This window comes from Narcine bancroftii, chromosome 14, assembly GCF_036971445.1.
Source record: "Narcine bancroftii isolate sNarBan1 chromosome 14, sNarBan1.hap1, whole genome shotgun sequence".
Taxonomy (NCBI): domain Eukaryota; kingdom Metazoa; phylum Chordata; class Chondrichthyes; order Torpediniformes; family Narcinidae; genus Narcine; species Narcine bancroftii.
In genome coordinates, this window is record NC_091482.1 from 19,139,619 (window position 1) to 19,156,660 (window position 17,042).

The following is a 17,042-nucleotide window of genomic DNA, read 5'->3' on the forward strand; positions in this document are numbered from 1 at the left end:
ATCTTGATTCCAAACTAGTCATGTGAACTGCAGGTATCAGTGGTAACTAAGCTACTATTAATGTTTCAAGTTGAGTAGGTTGGGTAAGGGAGGAGGGCAACAGCAACAATTCAGAGTAAATAAATAATTTGCAGAGGCTACAAACATGAATGTACTGAGTTTTGTTTTCAGTTAAGCTAGAACGGTGCAATCTGAGCAGAATAGAGCTTAATTGTTGCTGTTACCTGTGTTCATCATAGAGTGGAAACAAAAATAACCATTTTTTATCTGTTTATATTTGGTAGATTATGTGCTTTCATAATATGGTTTTGTGTTTATTCGAAATTCTTTTGGCCTCATTTCATCAGTGTTTGCCAGTAAATAGAAAGGTGGGTACTAACCAGTTGGGTTCAAAATTGTTGGAGAACATTCAGAATGATATGTTGGAGTTTTTTTCATTATGTTCAGCAAAATCTAAACACTAATGTTCTTGATTTAATTTATAGTTCTTTTAAAAGGAGGCTGAAGCCCTTTATTACTAAATGCCACAGTGCAGTCAAATGAAACTTTACCAATGACCTGTCCACTGATAACCAATTTGTGCTGGAACCACTTGGCTCAGAGCCCTGGTTCAACATAGCTCAATCATGAAGTAAGAGCAATCGCCCTTAACATCTGGAGAAACACAAAAGCTGCAGATGCTGGAATGTTGTGCAGACAATTCATTGCTGGAGGAACTCGGCCGGTCAGACAGCATCCATGGGTAGAAATGGTCAGTCAATGTTTCTGGTTTGAACCCTTTATCAAGGCAAAGGTAGAATAGTGAAATATAAATGGTGGGGGGGAGAAGCTGAGGGAGGTGGAGAAACAGGTAGAAGGTGAAACAATTAGGAAGAGGGATGGGGAAAGAAAAGCTAGAGACGGAGAGAGAAAAAAATAAGGTAAGGAAAAGGTGGAAACAGTGGAATCAGATGGGGATAGGGATGATCTAAAATTGGAAAAATTGTTGTTCATACCATTAGGTTTAAGGCTTTTCAGGAAATATGAGGCTGAAATACAAGAATAAAATAGTAAGATACATTACCCAAACTTTAGGATTACAAAAATTCACAATTTGGAGCATCATTAAGAAGAAAGAACATACTGGTGAATTCAGTAATCACAAAGAGACTGGTATTCGAAGGAAGCCCTCCACTGCTTATAAGAGAAGAATCTCATCATAATGAAGAAAAATCCTCAAACATGTGTCTGACAGATTAGGAACACTCTTTAGAAGGCAGGTGTGAATATCTCAATAGCTACTGTCCACAGAAGACTTCATGAAAAGAAATACAGAGGCTGCACTGGAAGATGAAAACCACTAGTTTGCCAAAGAAAGGATGACCACATTACAGTTTGCCAAGAAGTCTTTAAAAGAGCCTGCAGAATTCTGGAATGAACCCATGACCCCTGATTTACAGGGCCAGTCCTCTAACCACTGAGCTATCAGGGCCTCTGTTAGAAGGCCAATTAGTTAAGCTTTATTCATATAGTTGCATGCATATGGGGTACCATATTTGTCATAAGGCTTTAGAACTGTTGCAATTATTATAATTTTGTTTACCAATACTGCATTGTATTTTTCAATTGCACAATTGAAAAGAAATTAGTTGATGATAGTAGTGGATGAATACAATCAATAAAAAGGCCGCTTCTCTGTATACTACTTTACATTGGTATTAATTTGTCATTTTAAACCAGATTCCAGCATTTAGGGGTTTGGTTGTTGCTAGCACAAATCCCAAGGACAGATCTGTGAAAAAATTATATTCAAGGGGCTGATTTGAAAGAGTAAAATATGAGGGTTGTAGAGATTGTGGAAATTTCTGGAATAAAGGTAAGCCATTCAGAATTTTAAAACAAGGATAAAATCTTTAACATTAAAGTGTTGTTTAACAGGAATCACTGTACTTCTACGTACAGGAGAGTTGGATGAGTTGGGATTCTGGCAGCTTGGTTATGGATGACCTCATTTACTGAAGGAGGGCAGACAAAATTGTCTTGGAATAATCAAGATTAACAGTAAGCAGCTGTGAGGAGGCATTGAACAGTTCATGAATTTGGGGTAGAGTTGGAATGTTACAGAGGTGGAAATTGGTGATGGAAATTAGAAGGTCAGATATAAAATGACGGTGTATCGTAAATGGCAGGACACTTATGAACTTTGATGTATAAAAGGATCTTGTGAGACAAGGCCATAGCTCACTGAAAGAGGAAACTCCAGTAGATAGGGTGGTAAAGAAGGCTTACAACATGCCTTCATTAGTTTGAGACAAGGTTGACAAGTTGAGTTGCAATTATACAAAACTTTGGTTAGGCCATACTTGGAATTATTGTGTTTGTTTTGGGTGTAGCATTACAGGAAGGATGTGAAGGCTTTTGAGAGGGTGCAGAAGTAGTTATCTAGCATGTTCCCTGGATTAGAGAGCATTAGCTAAAAGGAGGATTTGGACAATCGCTGACTGTTTTCTCTGAAGCATTGGAGTCTGAAGAATGACCTGACAGAAGTTAATAAAATAATGAAAGGCATAGATTGGGGAGATAATCTTTTTTTTCCCCAATGTAGAAATATCAAATTCTAGAGGGCATAGCTTTAAAGTGAGAGGGGAAAAGTTTAAAGAATATTTGTGAGCAATTTTTTTTAAACAGGGAGTGATAGGTGTCTGAAATATATTTTTTGTGGGGGTGGGGTGAGGGTTGTGGAAAGGGATAAAAAACTTTCAAAAGGTATTTAGACAGATATATGAACAGGCACAGGATGGAGGATTAGACTATGTGCAAACAGATGGGATTAGTTTAAATTTGCATCATGGATAGCACAGGCATCTTGGGCCAAAAGGCCTATCCTTGTTCTTTAGTGTGCTATATTATAGCACACTTAAAGAATAAAATGGGGAAGGAGCAGATTGTTGAATTTTTGAAGAGAAGGACCACAATGCCAGATTTAAAGGAAGTTGTATTTCAGGTGATAGAACCTTCAAGAATATGAATTAATATGGGAGGCAGGAGGAAAGGTTGCATGGTCACATGAGCAAGAGATGAGATTTGTGTGTACAAGCTGTGCGTATGTGTTTTCTTTGATTTCAGGTATCAGCATAAATTCAATCAAAGCCTATGATTTCTGGTGGTGCATTTTTAGTGTTGCTGGTGTCAGCAGGCTGGCTTCTGGAACCCTGGATTCGGGTCGAGGATTCGTGAAGGTGGCAAGTAGGCATTGATGGCTTCCTTGTGCTTTGAGGATTCAGAACCATGCGTTGAGGAGGTGTGATATGGATACCTCAAGCTTGGGTTCACCACTGAAAGATGGGCTATGTGGATATGGAGGTTATGGGGGCACCAGAGGCAGCGAGATCCACGGCCATGTCTTTTGCTTTCCTTTCTTGTTTTCGTAATGGCATTGGATTAGTTGGCAACACTTTGTTGTTGCCAATTGTTGGAGAAAATGGTTTCTTTTTGAGAGCTGCTCAGTGGTTTGTTTGTTATGCCCATGGTTCAGTTTCAAATGTCTTTTTCCAATGATTGTGAAGGAAACAGTAATCTAAAATAAAGTACTCAAGTGTAAAGTTAAAATAGAATCGATTCTTATGTTTAAAAGGAATGGATTTCTCAGTATGAAATATTTTTCAGATGTAGTACATCTGTTTATACCAAAACTCGAGGTGCTAAAAGATTACATTGTGCCTTCTAAAATGAATGCTGTGTATCATAAAGTTGTTAGACATGCCTTTTTTGGCTGGATTTTTTTATTTATATAATTTTATCACATAGCGGACAGCCAGGAAGTCAAAGCTTCAAGTCCATCCATAAATAGGCAGGCCAGCCTGGAAACAGAAAGAGTTTCTAAGGACTTCATTGATTTTCTCAAGAGCTTTCGCAGGCCTGGTCAAGATATACTGAAACAATGTAGGGGATTTATTGAAACCATGCAGCATAAAAAGGTAAGATTCAAAAAAGTTTGTTACAGTTATACCCTGCTGAGGATCAAAACTACTGTTTTTCTAATCTTGACACTTTATACATTGAAAGCTAAAATAAAACTAAGCTGTTGGCATTTTTAAAATATTTGTAACTTTTTATTAGAAAAGGCCAGTAACATTAATGTTTCATAAGAATTACAAAGGAAACATTTTTAAATCTGTTACTCAGAGTGTACAAAAAATTTTTTATCGTGGCGGCATGGTCAGTGTAGCAATTACCACAATGCTATTACAGCACCAGTGACCTGGCTTCGAATCTGCCGTGTCTGCAAGGAGTTTGTACATTCTCCCTATGTCTGCGTGGGTTTCTTCCGGGTGCTTTCAGCTGTATTTCAGAATGTAAGGGGTTTGTACGTTAATTGAGTGTAATTGGGCGGTACAGGTTTGTCAGCTGGAGGGCTGTATGTCTAAATTTAAAATTAAAATTAAAATATAATGTAGCTCAGCCTGTCCATGGCTATTTATGTCCACACAACTAAATTAATTCTAACCTCATTTATCTGTTCTTTTCACCTATTTAACCACTTCAATGTTTTTTTTCTTAACTATTATCCTTGGAATTTACTTTCATCCTCTAGCAAAGTTTTGTAAATCTGTATAAAGAAGTTTTTTCCTGGCTTCTGTAGCAAATCTTGGAAATTATGTCTCCTATGGACTCTGCAAAAAATGCATTTCTTCTACTCCTTTGTGTTTTTATTAAATTGTCTTATCTCCTCTTATTTCAACCTTGCTAACCAATTTGTTTGATCAGAATCTGGCCACATTTCAATCTCTGCTGTAGTTACAAAAAAAAACTATAGTTTCTTCTCAAGATTAAAGTTTTTCAATTGGTAAATCTCATTCAAAAATTGAACTTTGACTTTGACAACAGCGTCCATGTGGACATGACTTAGCCATTTATGTTAAGTCTGATTTATGCTCAAAAATGAATGTCAGCAGTAGGCATCATGCAAATAGGGATTGGGTTAAATAAAAGGGGGATAAAAGCTGGTCACTTGTTATTGAGACAGTAAGTTTGAAACACTTTAAGGATTAAGATGTTGGATATTCATGTAAATATCCAATATGTTCAATCAAGAGGTGACATTTTGTAAAAGGAGTTGCAAGCCATGGGCTCAACAGACCAGAATAACCCTGATTATTTTTCCCTTTTTATTTCATCCAATTTCTTACTCTTTGTACCACCTTTAATAATAAGCATTTGCACATTATTCTGCCAACATTACACTTGTGTATTCAAGTAATTAAAAATGATCTTCCTCAACACTTAAAGATTTGGTTTGTGTATCTTAATTAATTCTATTCAATTTATTCAATACAAAGGATAGAGGTTTAACTATCTAATTTGTAGACTTCCCAATTGCAAATCCCTATGTAACACTATCTCTTCATACAGTTCTGCTTGTGGCCAAAATAAAATCACTCTTGGACTTTGTCTTCTTTACTCCACATCCAGCTACTTAGATTTCACACTATCTGGCTCCCAACATTTTGGAAATGATCCTTGAATGTGCTTTTGACTCTAAGCCCAAGTTCTCTTTTCTACATTTTAACTGCTTCCTTGTCACTGTGTAATGTTTTATGATTGCACCATTACAGTTACCACACTCTGGAAATGCAAACCTTTTCTAAAATCCTATTTCTGTTTTTGCAACAAAATCAGAAATCAGATTTTCACTTGCTGCAGATATTTAACTGAATTTGTTAAACATTTTCTCAGGAATTGAGTCTTGAAGAGCAGTCAGAGTGTGTCCAAGATTTCTATCAAAGCATGGTTGACCGACTACAGACTCACTCCAGTTTTAAAGGTACCTTTCTTAGGAAGCACTTTCTTGAATGAAGCCACTCACATTAAATTGAACAGAGTACCCAGTAACAGAATTCTATTTTATTTCAGTCCTTCATGCTTTCTAATTACTTTTAAATTTCAGATCTCAATGGTTGTAATTTCACCTTTTCTGACTCAACCCAATCCTTGCACCAGTTGATTGGGTTGCTTAATTATTTGTAAACATTTTGTGGTTTGAGTAGTTTACATTTCAAGTAAGCTTCTGTTGTGAAAGTGAAAGAGATGTCATTGTTTGTGTAGAAATGCACTCTGAGCTAATAGTGGCAGGTTGAGTGTTGATAAAATCACTACTGTATTACTGAAGAGGCGAGCAAGCTAGTGGATCTAAAGGTAACAAGTCCCATGGTCCTGATGAAGTGCATCCCAGGGGACTCAAAGAAATAATAGAAATTATAGTAGAGGTGTTTGTAGCAACTTACCACAGTTCTCTGGCGGATTGGAAGACAGTAAATGTCACGTCACTGTATAAAGGAAGTAGGCAAAAGGCAAGTTGCTATAGGCCAGTCAGCTTTATGTCTAAAGTCAGGACTAAATGTTTTCTTTTTGTTTTCCTATGTAAGGGGTAAATAATATTCAGTGGTCTTATTTCTAGTCTTTATCTTTTTCTGGAAAGGAGTGTATGCAGCACCAAACAAGGTTGTAGCTGTTTGTTATCTATCCATCATCGCTTGGATTCTTTGGTTAATGCGGATTATTTGTGTTGCCTTATGAATTGGAATTACTTCAGTGAGAGACACAAAGTACGTTTTATTTGTGGGTGTGTATCTGAGGTGGAATATTTAACAAGGAAATTTTTCAATTTGTACTGAAAAAAGTATGATTATTTCAATATTTGAAAAACAAAATCAACATGTATTTGAGATCTTTGTCCAAGATATTCTCACTTTCTTTTTCATTCTTCCCCTTTGGCAGATCAAATTGTATTCTTTAATTCTCTCTGCTAACATTTGAAAATAAGTAATGCTTACTAATGATTTCATGTTAGTGAGATGTTTGATATTTAAGGAGAAAGGTTCAGCGTTGTGTTCTTTCTTGCGTGTTCGGCCTAAAGAAGCAAAATAATCATTTCAGTACAACAGTTAGATTGTCAATACCTGCATCAAAATCACAGCATACTATTTATTTGCAAAATATTTGATTTTTAAATACGGTAATCCATCTTTCTAATAGTTCCATTTGCCTCCATATTTTCTGGTGATTAAAAAGATAATTGCTCTTGAGATGTTCTTTTAAAATGAACGATTATTATTTTAGGTTCTTCTGAAGGCATAGAAAAGATCATGGACCAGATTGAAAACTATATTATGACACGACTATACAAAACTGTGTTTTGTCCAGAGACTACTGATGATGAGAAGAAAGATCTTGCAGTTCAGAAGAGAATTCGGTGAGAATTTCCCTTGGTTGGAATTTTTTTTCAAGTGAAGCTGGACATTAGATTCTTGAAAGAAAATTAGGTTATGTTAATTACAGGCCTGTTCCTAACATTGCAAATAATTGTGTATGAAGCAATTTGCCTGCATGAATTAATTAATTCAAATAACAATACTTTTCCAATATTGATGCATTTAAACATGAAAACAATTAATTTGGAATTTTGGCTCCAAATCTCTGCTCAGTAATACATTTCAAATGTTAATCATAATCAATTTTAAAGTGCAGATGTGTCCTAAAGTTACCTTTTACTACTCTCAACTTGTGTCCCCCCCCCCACCATATTTACTCCCATAGTACCATTTAAATATTGAATTCACTATGTTATAGATCTTAATTAAAATCACCTCTTCCATCCACCCTTCTCATGCCAGACTCATATTTGGGCAGAACATTTGTTGCCCAGAAATCAGGGGCCATCTGTCTAGGTCTTATCTACTGTGATCCAGGTACAGTTTTTCACACTCACAAAATGACTTTGATTCATTGAGGCCCCACAATTTCAAAACTATCTTTGTAACAGAATATCTTTAACATTTGCATTCAATTACATAAAATTTTGTACATTAGGAATCAACGTTGTGATTCTTCTCTATACTGCCTGCTCCCGTTGTTCATTCCTCCAAAAGATATTTTTCTTTCATTTTAACTTTCTGGCCTATCTGTTGTCTAATTTCATATCAACCAGAAAGCACCTAGTTTCTGAATCCAGAATGTTAATACTGTATAACTTAGAAAGAGGAGTAGTCTTATTCTGTCTAATAACTTCCACTCAATAATTCCCCTGCTGAATAATTATTAATATCAATTAATATACCTGATCATCATCTTGGGTATAAATGATAGGGTGGCACATTTGGCATAGTAGTGAACACACTTCTACTACAGTGCCAATGACCTGGGACTGAATCTGGTGCTGTCTGTAAGGAGTTTGTACATTCACCCTGTGTATGTGGGTTTCTTCTGGTCACTCTGGTTTCCTCTCACTGTTCAAAATGTACAGTGGTTGTACATTAATTGGGGCATTTGAGTGGCATGTCTCATGGGCTGGAAGGGTCTGTTTCTGTGCTATATGTCTGAATTTAAATATAAAATAATTTAGCAAGCTCTTGTTTTGAATATTAGAATTTGGGGAAAGCTCTAAAATATTCATAAAATCAGAAAATGCTAGAAATATTTGCCAGATCAGGCAGTATGAGTGGCACAATGCTACAGCAGGTCATGCTACTGCCTCATTACTCCAGCCAGTTGGGTTTGGTTCTGATCTCCGGTATGCAATTCACCTGCTTTTCCAGATGCTGCTGTTTCCTCCCCTAGTCTAAAAGATATTGCTAGCTGTGAATAGGGTGGGAGACTAACTAACCTTGGTGGAAGCCAAACACAGCCTGCTGAAGGAACTCAGTAACATCAAGTAAGAGCAATGGTCAATGTTTTGTTTCAGCATGTAGAATTTTGGTTTAACGTTGACCATTACTTTGAAATTATTTATTTGCTGTATTTATATTTCAGTGATTTTTTTTTCAGTTCTATTCAAGACTTTGCATAATGTGCCCCCCCCCCCCCCCAATAATTTTACAGTGGAAAACAAGTTTTCTTTTAGTTTTTTGAATCACTAATTTTTTTAGACAATTTGACTACATAAGAAGTCTTTACAATTACTTAGATTATAATTGCAGCAATATTTTTAAATATTTCAAAATATTTGCCAACTTTGGAATAGTTTGTAACGACCGCAATCTTGAAGTAATGGCCAATTAGAGTAAAGTAGGTAGTCAGTCATGACTAACTTTAGGAAAATGATGAAGTGGTAATTTCAAAATTTAAATATCTGCCCAAGCAACTGTAAGGTTCTCGGCTAACAACTCTTTTCCACTTTAGGGCCTTGCATTGGGTGACACTTGAAATGCTGTGTGTTCCAGTAAATGAGGAAATCCATGAAGTTTACGAATTAGTTGTAAAAGCAATTACTGGTTAGTATTATAAATTCTTTTTTTGTGAGTAATGTCCGTAAATAAATAGAACATACAGTATTTATTTTTTACTGATTTATTTTTTCTGACATTTTAAAGATTATTTGAACTTGCTTTTCAAAATAAAATGCCAGTATTTAAATTTATGACAAAATTACAATAGTACCCAATGTTAGATAAGAAAAGTTGCACTAATTGGCCATTTGGACCTTTTAACCATATAACCATTTACGGAGCGGAAATAGGCCATGTTGGCCTTTCGAGTCCGCACCGGTTCGCTGATTTTGTGCGCCCTCTTCAGGCATTGGTCCCAGTAGATCTTCATAATTTTGCTTGTCCATTCAATACAATCATGGCTGATCTTCTATTTCAAAACCATATTCCAGCTTTCTCCCCATACTCCTTGATGCCATCTCTTTCTAGAAATCTATCTGGAGTGTTCCTATGTTATAGAGAATTTACTTTAATTTTAAAAAACTGTAAAATCTTGATTTTTCATAATGCAAACTCCTTCTCCTAACCGCCCCCCCCCCCCTTCCTCTTCCCCTGTTTGAATCTCATGTGGAGATGCTATCCTATAGGAAGATTTTCTCTCGACAATGCCCAATGGGTGTGTGATCTGTAGGAATTCATGTGCTCCTCCCCCCCACCATTTAATACAAATACCTGGCTGCATTTTGCTCATACTTTGATGAAGGGATCAGGCCCAAAACATTGGTTATGTATCTTTATCTTTGCGACAAAAAGAAGGCTGCATGACTTACTGTGTTTCTGCAGCTTTTTGGTGTAAATTCTGATTGTATTGTAGGCAAAAAAATACTGTTGTTTTAATTAAGCATGTCGTGTTGTTTGATTAAAATGCTGCACAATGTATCTATCAATTGAAGAGATTGCCTTGTCAGTTTCCAAAACTCATCTTTAGTGGCCTCCGACTGAGCGCTGCCAGGGAGAGTTATTTTTATAATGGTTCATGCAACTCTGTTGGAAGGAAATCTCTATGAATGCATGCTATTAATTGATCGACCTAATGTAAGATGAAACCATAATTCAATGAAAGTAAAATTGTCGTAGAAAATGGATCAACTTGTAGGTTTAAAGCAGTCTTGGAAATGAAATTAATGTTACTTGCAAAATGATTAGGGTTTAACTTGATTTCAGACAGTAACTTTCATTTGCGTTTTGTGTAACACCAACGAAAAGATTGTCAATCCTTATTGCCAGTAGCATACATAGAATCCAGCATACATTTAAATACCAATGCTGTAATGTTCTGAATCATTCCATTGGCCATGTCATGGTAATAATTTGTGAATTCTCGAAGGCAGAACTTCCGTTACCCAAACGGCGATAACATGAGGGTGCATTTTTTAAGTGCTTTGCAACCTAATGGTATAAAATTCCACCGGTTCATCACCCTGTGAGTGAACTGGAGCTCAGTTAAACTAAAAACAATTTTCTGTTGGACAATCATTGTAAATTGCAGAGGGAATATGTGCACAGAATGAATCCCTGCACGGGCTCTGGCCTTGTCCATTAATTGGGATCTTTTTCCACCTGTTTTGAGCTGTTACCATCTATGGATATCATCACTCAATGGATCTTCGTTCTCTTCTGCAGAAGAGAGGCTTTATTGCTTGCTGTAAGCATACTGATGGGTATAGAATAATTAATACTTTCACACATTGAAAATGTAAACCCACCAAAAAAGGCAATTTGGAAGACTAACCATGTCACCAGTTCCTGAAAATAGTTGAAACTATTTATTTAATATACATCTCAGAAATAGAAGAATCTTAATAATGTTTTATTAAATTGAAAAAAAAAACTCAAAAGTTGGAGGAGTTTGCCTTGAGTTTGCAATAAGAATAACTGGGAGATGGTCGAGCATTTATTCATGCCTATTTAACAAACTTTTGGGTCTGTGTAGAAACATAAGAAAACAAACATTGGAATAGTTCTTTCAGTGGAATTTTGCTCTTTCACCATGTGATATTTTGAAGTAATCTTACAAAATTAATTAATTCATGTAATGTTTGTGCATCTCCAAATTGTTCCACTGTGGAAAAAAAATAACCTGACACCAATACACCCTTGCTGCTTTTCCCATCTGGTTATTATTCCCATTTTGTATATTTAAATTGCTCTCTTACAGATAATTATTACAAAATTCTGTACTTTTAAGAATAAAATTTGTTTTATATTTTATTTGTCTTAAATATAATTTTGTTTTTCTCTTTAGCTCTCTGCGGTTTAAAAAAAATGTTTAGTTAAAAGTTGATTTTTTTTAAATTTCCTGCTTTTCAATGTGTGGCTGATTAGCTTGATATGAGAAATCTGTTAAAGTTGATGCTTGACACCTTTACCATCAGAAGGCAAATCCACAGCACCGGGAATGTGGGTTTTTAGTAGTTTTCGTGGAAGTCAGTGAGTGCTGTGGTTTCATTGTTAATGGCATAATCAAGTTGTTGTGTAAGATTTGACTTCACCAAAATTTTGATCATGTACACATTATATTGCTATTTTAAGGCATAAAAGCAACATTTTGTAAATATGTCATTTTCTGAATTTTCATACAGCTGTAATAGAAATGGATTCAAAGCGCGTTCCGCGTGAGAAGTTGACATGCATCACTAAATGCAGCAAACATATTTTCAATGCCATAAAGATCACAAAGAACGAACCTGCTTCTGCAGACGACTTCCTACCCACACTTATCTATATAGTCTTAAAGGCTAATCCTCCTCGGTTACAGTCAAACATCCAGTATATTACTCGATTCTGCAATCCAAGCAGGCTGATGACTGGTGAAGATGGATATTATTTCACAAATTTAGTAAGTATTGATCAAATTTAGAGTACTCTTAAACCAGCCGGCGGCAAAAGGACATTATTTGGTTAAGTTAAGGAAATGTGAAAGAAATTCTATCGATGATGCATCAGAGTTTGAATTTAATAATTTCAATTATTTCTATCAGTCATCATCTTCTTGGGTGTCCTCTTGGGGTCTAACATGACTTCCACACCTGTTCTTTGAGTCTTAAAGTGGCTGATGAGGAAAATGTAGAACTTGGAGTATCTGTCAATCTCCATGTTCACTCTTATCTGGCCCTTTCAATATTCAGTATGTTTCAGAGGGTTCCCTTCATCCTTTTAAGCTCCAGTGAGTCCAGGCCAGCATCAAATACTCCTCATACATTAACCCTCTCATCCCCAGGATCATTCTCATAAATCTCCTCTGGAACCTCTCCAATGTCAGCACATTCTTCCCTAGACATGAGGTACAAAATTGCATAACACTCTAAACATGATCTGACTAATCCCTTGTAAAGCCTCAGTATTACATCTTTGCTATTATATTCTAGTCCTCTCAAGATGAATGTCAACATTGCATTTGCCTTCTTTACTACTGACACAACCTGCAAGGTAGCCTTTAACGAATCCTGTGCTAATCAAATTAAACGAAAAAGGCTATTAAATTTCTTGAAAAAAGAAAAAAATAGACATAGCATTTGTGCAGGAAACACATCTAACTGAAGTGGAACATAATAAATCAAGGAGAGACTGGGTAGGGCAGCATCATATAATTCAAAAGCCAGAGGTGTAGCTATATTAATAAATAAAAATGTACCAATCAAAATAGAGGAGGAAATAATAGACCCAGCAGGGAGATATGTAATGATAAAGTGTCAGATATATTCAGAATTCTGGAATTTGATCAATATATATGCACCTCATGAAGAGGATCAAAAGTTTATGCAAGATATTTTTTGAAGGTTGTAGATACGCAGGGAATATATTGATAGGAGGGGATTTTAACCTTAATTTGGATCCAATGTTGGATAAAACTGGACAAAAGACTAATAAAAAGAATAAAGTGGCCAACTTTATGGTTAAATCAATGCAGGAAATGAAACTTATGGATATATGGAGGAGGCAGCACCCAAGGGAGAAGGAATACTCATATTATTCGAGTAGGCATAAAACATGCTCAAGGATTGATATGTTTTTGTTGCCGGCCCATATTCAAGGGAGAGTTAGGAAAACGGAATATAAAGCTAGATTGCTATCTGATCACTCACCCCTGTTATTAGCAATAGAACTGGAGGACATTCCACCAAGAAAACATAGATGGAGATTAAACTCCATGCTACTTAAAAGACAGGAATCTAGAGAAATTATTGAACGCCAAATTAAAATGTACTTTGAAATAAATATGTAATCAGTGAAAGACAAATTTATATTATGGGATGCAATGAAAGCCTTCATTAGAGGGCAGATAATAAGTTATGTTCTTTGGCTTGGCATCGTGGATGAAGATTTATGGTCCACGTCTGCTGCAGGCTCGTTGGTGACTGACAAGTCCGATGCGGGACAGGCAGGCACGGTTGCAGCGGTTGCAAGGGAAAATTGGTTGGTTGGGGTTGGGTGTTGGATTTTTCCTCCTTTGTCTTTTGTCAGTGAGGTGGGCTCTGCGGTCTTCTTCAAAGGAAGTTGCTGTCTGCCAAACTGTGAGGCACCAAGATGCACGGTTGGAGGCGATATCAGCCCACTGGCGGTGGTCAATGTGGCAGGCACCAAGAGCTTTCTTTAAGCAGTCCTTGTACCTCTTCTTTGGTGCACCTCTGTCTCGGTGGCCAGTGGAGAGCTCGCCATAGAACACGATCTTGGGAAGGTGATGGTCCTCCATTCTGGAGACGTGAACCACCCAGCGCAGTTGGGTCTTCAGCAGCATGGATTCGATGCTTGCGGACTCTGCCAGCTCGAGTACTTCAATGTTGGTGATGAAGTCATTCCATTGAATGTTGAGGATGGAGCGGAGACAGCGCTGATGGAAGCGTTCTAGGAGCCGTAGTTGATGCTGGTAGAAGACCCATGATTCGGAGCTGAACAGGAGCGTGGGTATGACAATGGCTCTGTACACGCTGATCTTTGTGTGTTTCTTCAGGTGGTTGTTTTTCCAGACTCTTTTGTGTAGTCTTACAAAGGTGCTATTTGCCTTGGCGAGTCTGTTGTCTATCTCATTGTTGATCCTTGCATCAGATGAAATGGTGCAGCCGAGGTAAGTAAACTGGTTGACCGTTTTGAGTTCTGTGTGCCCGATGGAGATGTGGAGGGGCTGGTGGTCATGGTGGGGAGCTGGCTGATGGAGGACCTCAGTTTTCTTCAGGCTGATTTCCAGGCCAAACATTTTGGCAGTTTCCGCAAAACAGGACGTCATGCGCTGGAGAGCTAGCTCTGAATGGGCAACTAAAGCGGCATCGTCTGCAAAGAGTAGTTCATGGACAAGTTGCTCTTGTGTCTTGGTGTGAGCTTGCAGGTGCCTCAGATTGAAGAGACTGCCATCCGTGTGGTACTGGATGTAAACACCGTCTTCATTGTTGAGGTCTTTCATGGCACCACTCCAATAAGTTATGTAACTAAGATGAAAAAGGACTACAATCGGGAAATAGAACAGTTGGAAAGGGAGATAGTAAGTACAGAAAAAGAACTAGCAACAAGGGACAATATAACAAAAAGAAGAGAATTGGTGGACAAAAAAATAAAATACGAAACATTACAAACGTAATGTGGAGAAGAACATAATGAAAATAAAGCAAAAGTATCATGAGCTAGGAGAAAAAACACACAAAATATTAGCCTGGCAACTTAAAACAGAACCAGCTAAAAGAATTGTATTGGCATCAAAGAAAAAGGACAAACAAATTACATATAATCCAATAGAGATTAATGAGAACTTTAAGGAATTTTATGAACAATTATACCAAACTGAGAATGAGGGGAAAGATTATAAAGTAGAAGAGTTTTTAGCTAAAATTGAACTGCCGAAATTGCAAGAAGAGGAGCAAAACAAGATGATAAAGCCATTTGAAATAGAGGAAATACAGGATATATTAAAAAAGCTGCCGAACAATAAAACGCCTGGAGAGGATGGGTTCCCAATAGAATTCTATAAAACATTTAAAAAGTTATTACTTCCTCCTCTCCTGGAAGTAATGAACCAGATAGAAGAAACACAAAACTTGCCAGACAGCAATAATTACAGTAATTCCAAAGACCGGGAAGGATCCACTAACCCCAGCCTCATATCGACCATTATCTCTACTTAATTCAGATTATAAGATAATAGCAAAATTATTAGCAAACAGATTGGCCGACTGTGTACCAAAAATAGTAAACCAGATCAAACTGGATTTATTAAGAAAAGACGATCAGTGGATAATGTCTGTAAATTTATTAATTTAATCCATGCAGTTCAAGGAAATAAGATGCCAACAGTGGCTGTTGCTTTAGATGCAGAAAAAGCCTTTGACAGGGTAGAATGGAATTATTTATTCAAAGTATTACAGAGGTTCAATCTACCAGAGAAATATATTAATTGTATTAAAGCATTATATAAAGGACCATTGGCGAAGGTGACAGTAAATGGATATGTATCGAACCAATTTAAATTAAGTAGGTCAACTAGGCAGGGATGTCCACTATCTCCCTCACTGTTCGCTTTAGCAATAGTACCATTGGCAGAACTGATAAGAACAGAAAATAAAATAAAAGGGATAAAAATAAAGGAGAAGGAGTATAAAATCAGTTTATTTGCAGATGACATCATAGTATACTTAACAGAACCAGAAATATCAATAAAAGAACTGCATAAGAAATTGAAGGAATATGGAGAAATATCAGGGTACAAGATCAACGCAAATAAAAGTGAAGCGATGCCAATGAGTAATGCGGATTATACAGAATTTAAAAAAGAATCACATTTAAATGGCAAACACAAGCAATCTGATACCTAGGTATTAGGTTAGATAATAACTTAAGGCACCTGTACAAATTAAATTATCAGCCACTAATTAAGGAATTGCAGGAAGACTTAGAACATTGGAAAGAATTACCGCTAACGTTGATAGGGAGGGTAAATTGCATTAAAATTAATGTCTTCCCAAGGATACATACTTATTTCAATCATTACCAATTCCCTTAACAGAGAAATTCTTTAATGAACTAAAGAGAATAATAAGGAAATTTTTATGGAAAGGGGGGAAACTGAGGATAGCGTTAGATAAATTAACAGAGAGGTACAACCAAGGTGGTTTGCAGTTACCAAACTTTAAAAATTATTATAGAGCTGCACAATTAAGGTATTTATCAGATTTTTATCAGAAAAGGGAAAAACCAGATTGGACTAAGATAGAGCTGGATAAAATAGGGGAGAAGGTATCGGAACATATACTTTATAAGTGGGATGAAAAACTGGTGCAATATAAAAGCTCACCAGCACTGCATCATTTACTCAATATATGGAAGAAGATTCACTCAGAAAGGAAAAAAACAAATTACCAACTACCAAAATTATTATTGATGCAAAATCAGCTAATCCCTTTTACAATAGATAACCTTTCCTTTAGAGAATTGGGAGAGAAAAGAAATTAAAAGAATAGAAAATTGTTTTTTGGGAAATAATTTATTAACATTTGAACAAATGAAGTACAAATATGGAATAACTCATGGTACAATGTTTGCATACCATCAACTGAAAGCCTACTTAAAGGATAAATTGGGAAACAGACTGAGATTACTAGAAGGAAGCAGCTTTGAATATGTGATTACAGACACAATGATAATAAAAAGATTTATAACGAACATGTACATCAAGCTGCAAGAGAAAGAAATTATGAAGTAAGCTATAAACCCAGACAAAAGTGGGAAAAAGATTTAAACAAAGATAAAAAAATGAAACATGAGAAAAATTATGCTCTGGAACTATGAAGAATATAATAAACACAAGGTTACATA

At 36.3% G+C, this 17,042-nt stretch overlaps 1 protein-coding gene across 5 annotated transcripts in view; it reads left to right on the forward strand.

Moving 5' to 3' along the window:
• rabgef1 (RAB guanine nucleotide exchange factor (GEF) 1) overlaps positions 1–17,042 on the forward strand; it is a 41,547-nt gene that overhangs the window by 18,601 nt on the left and 5,904 nt on the right. For all 5 annotated transcript variants that reach the window (XR_011348571.1, XM_069910581.1, XM_069910583.1 and 2 more), the window contains exons 4-8: positions 3,787–3,956; positions 5,716–5,803; positions 7,099–7,231; positions 9,157–9,248; positions 11,825–12,081. Coding sequence is in view for 4 of the 5 variants with exons in the window: in XM_069910581.1 (XP_069766682.1) it covers positions 3,787–3,956; positions 5,716–5,803; positions 7,099–7,231; positions 9,157–9,248; positions 11,825–12,081 (740 nt within the window). In the remaining variant the exon portion in view is untranslated. The remainder of the gene's footprint in view (positions 1–3,786; positions 3,957–5,715; positions 5,804–7,098; positions 7,232–9,156; positions 9,249–11,824; positions 12,082–17,042) is intronic.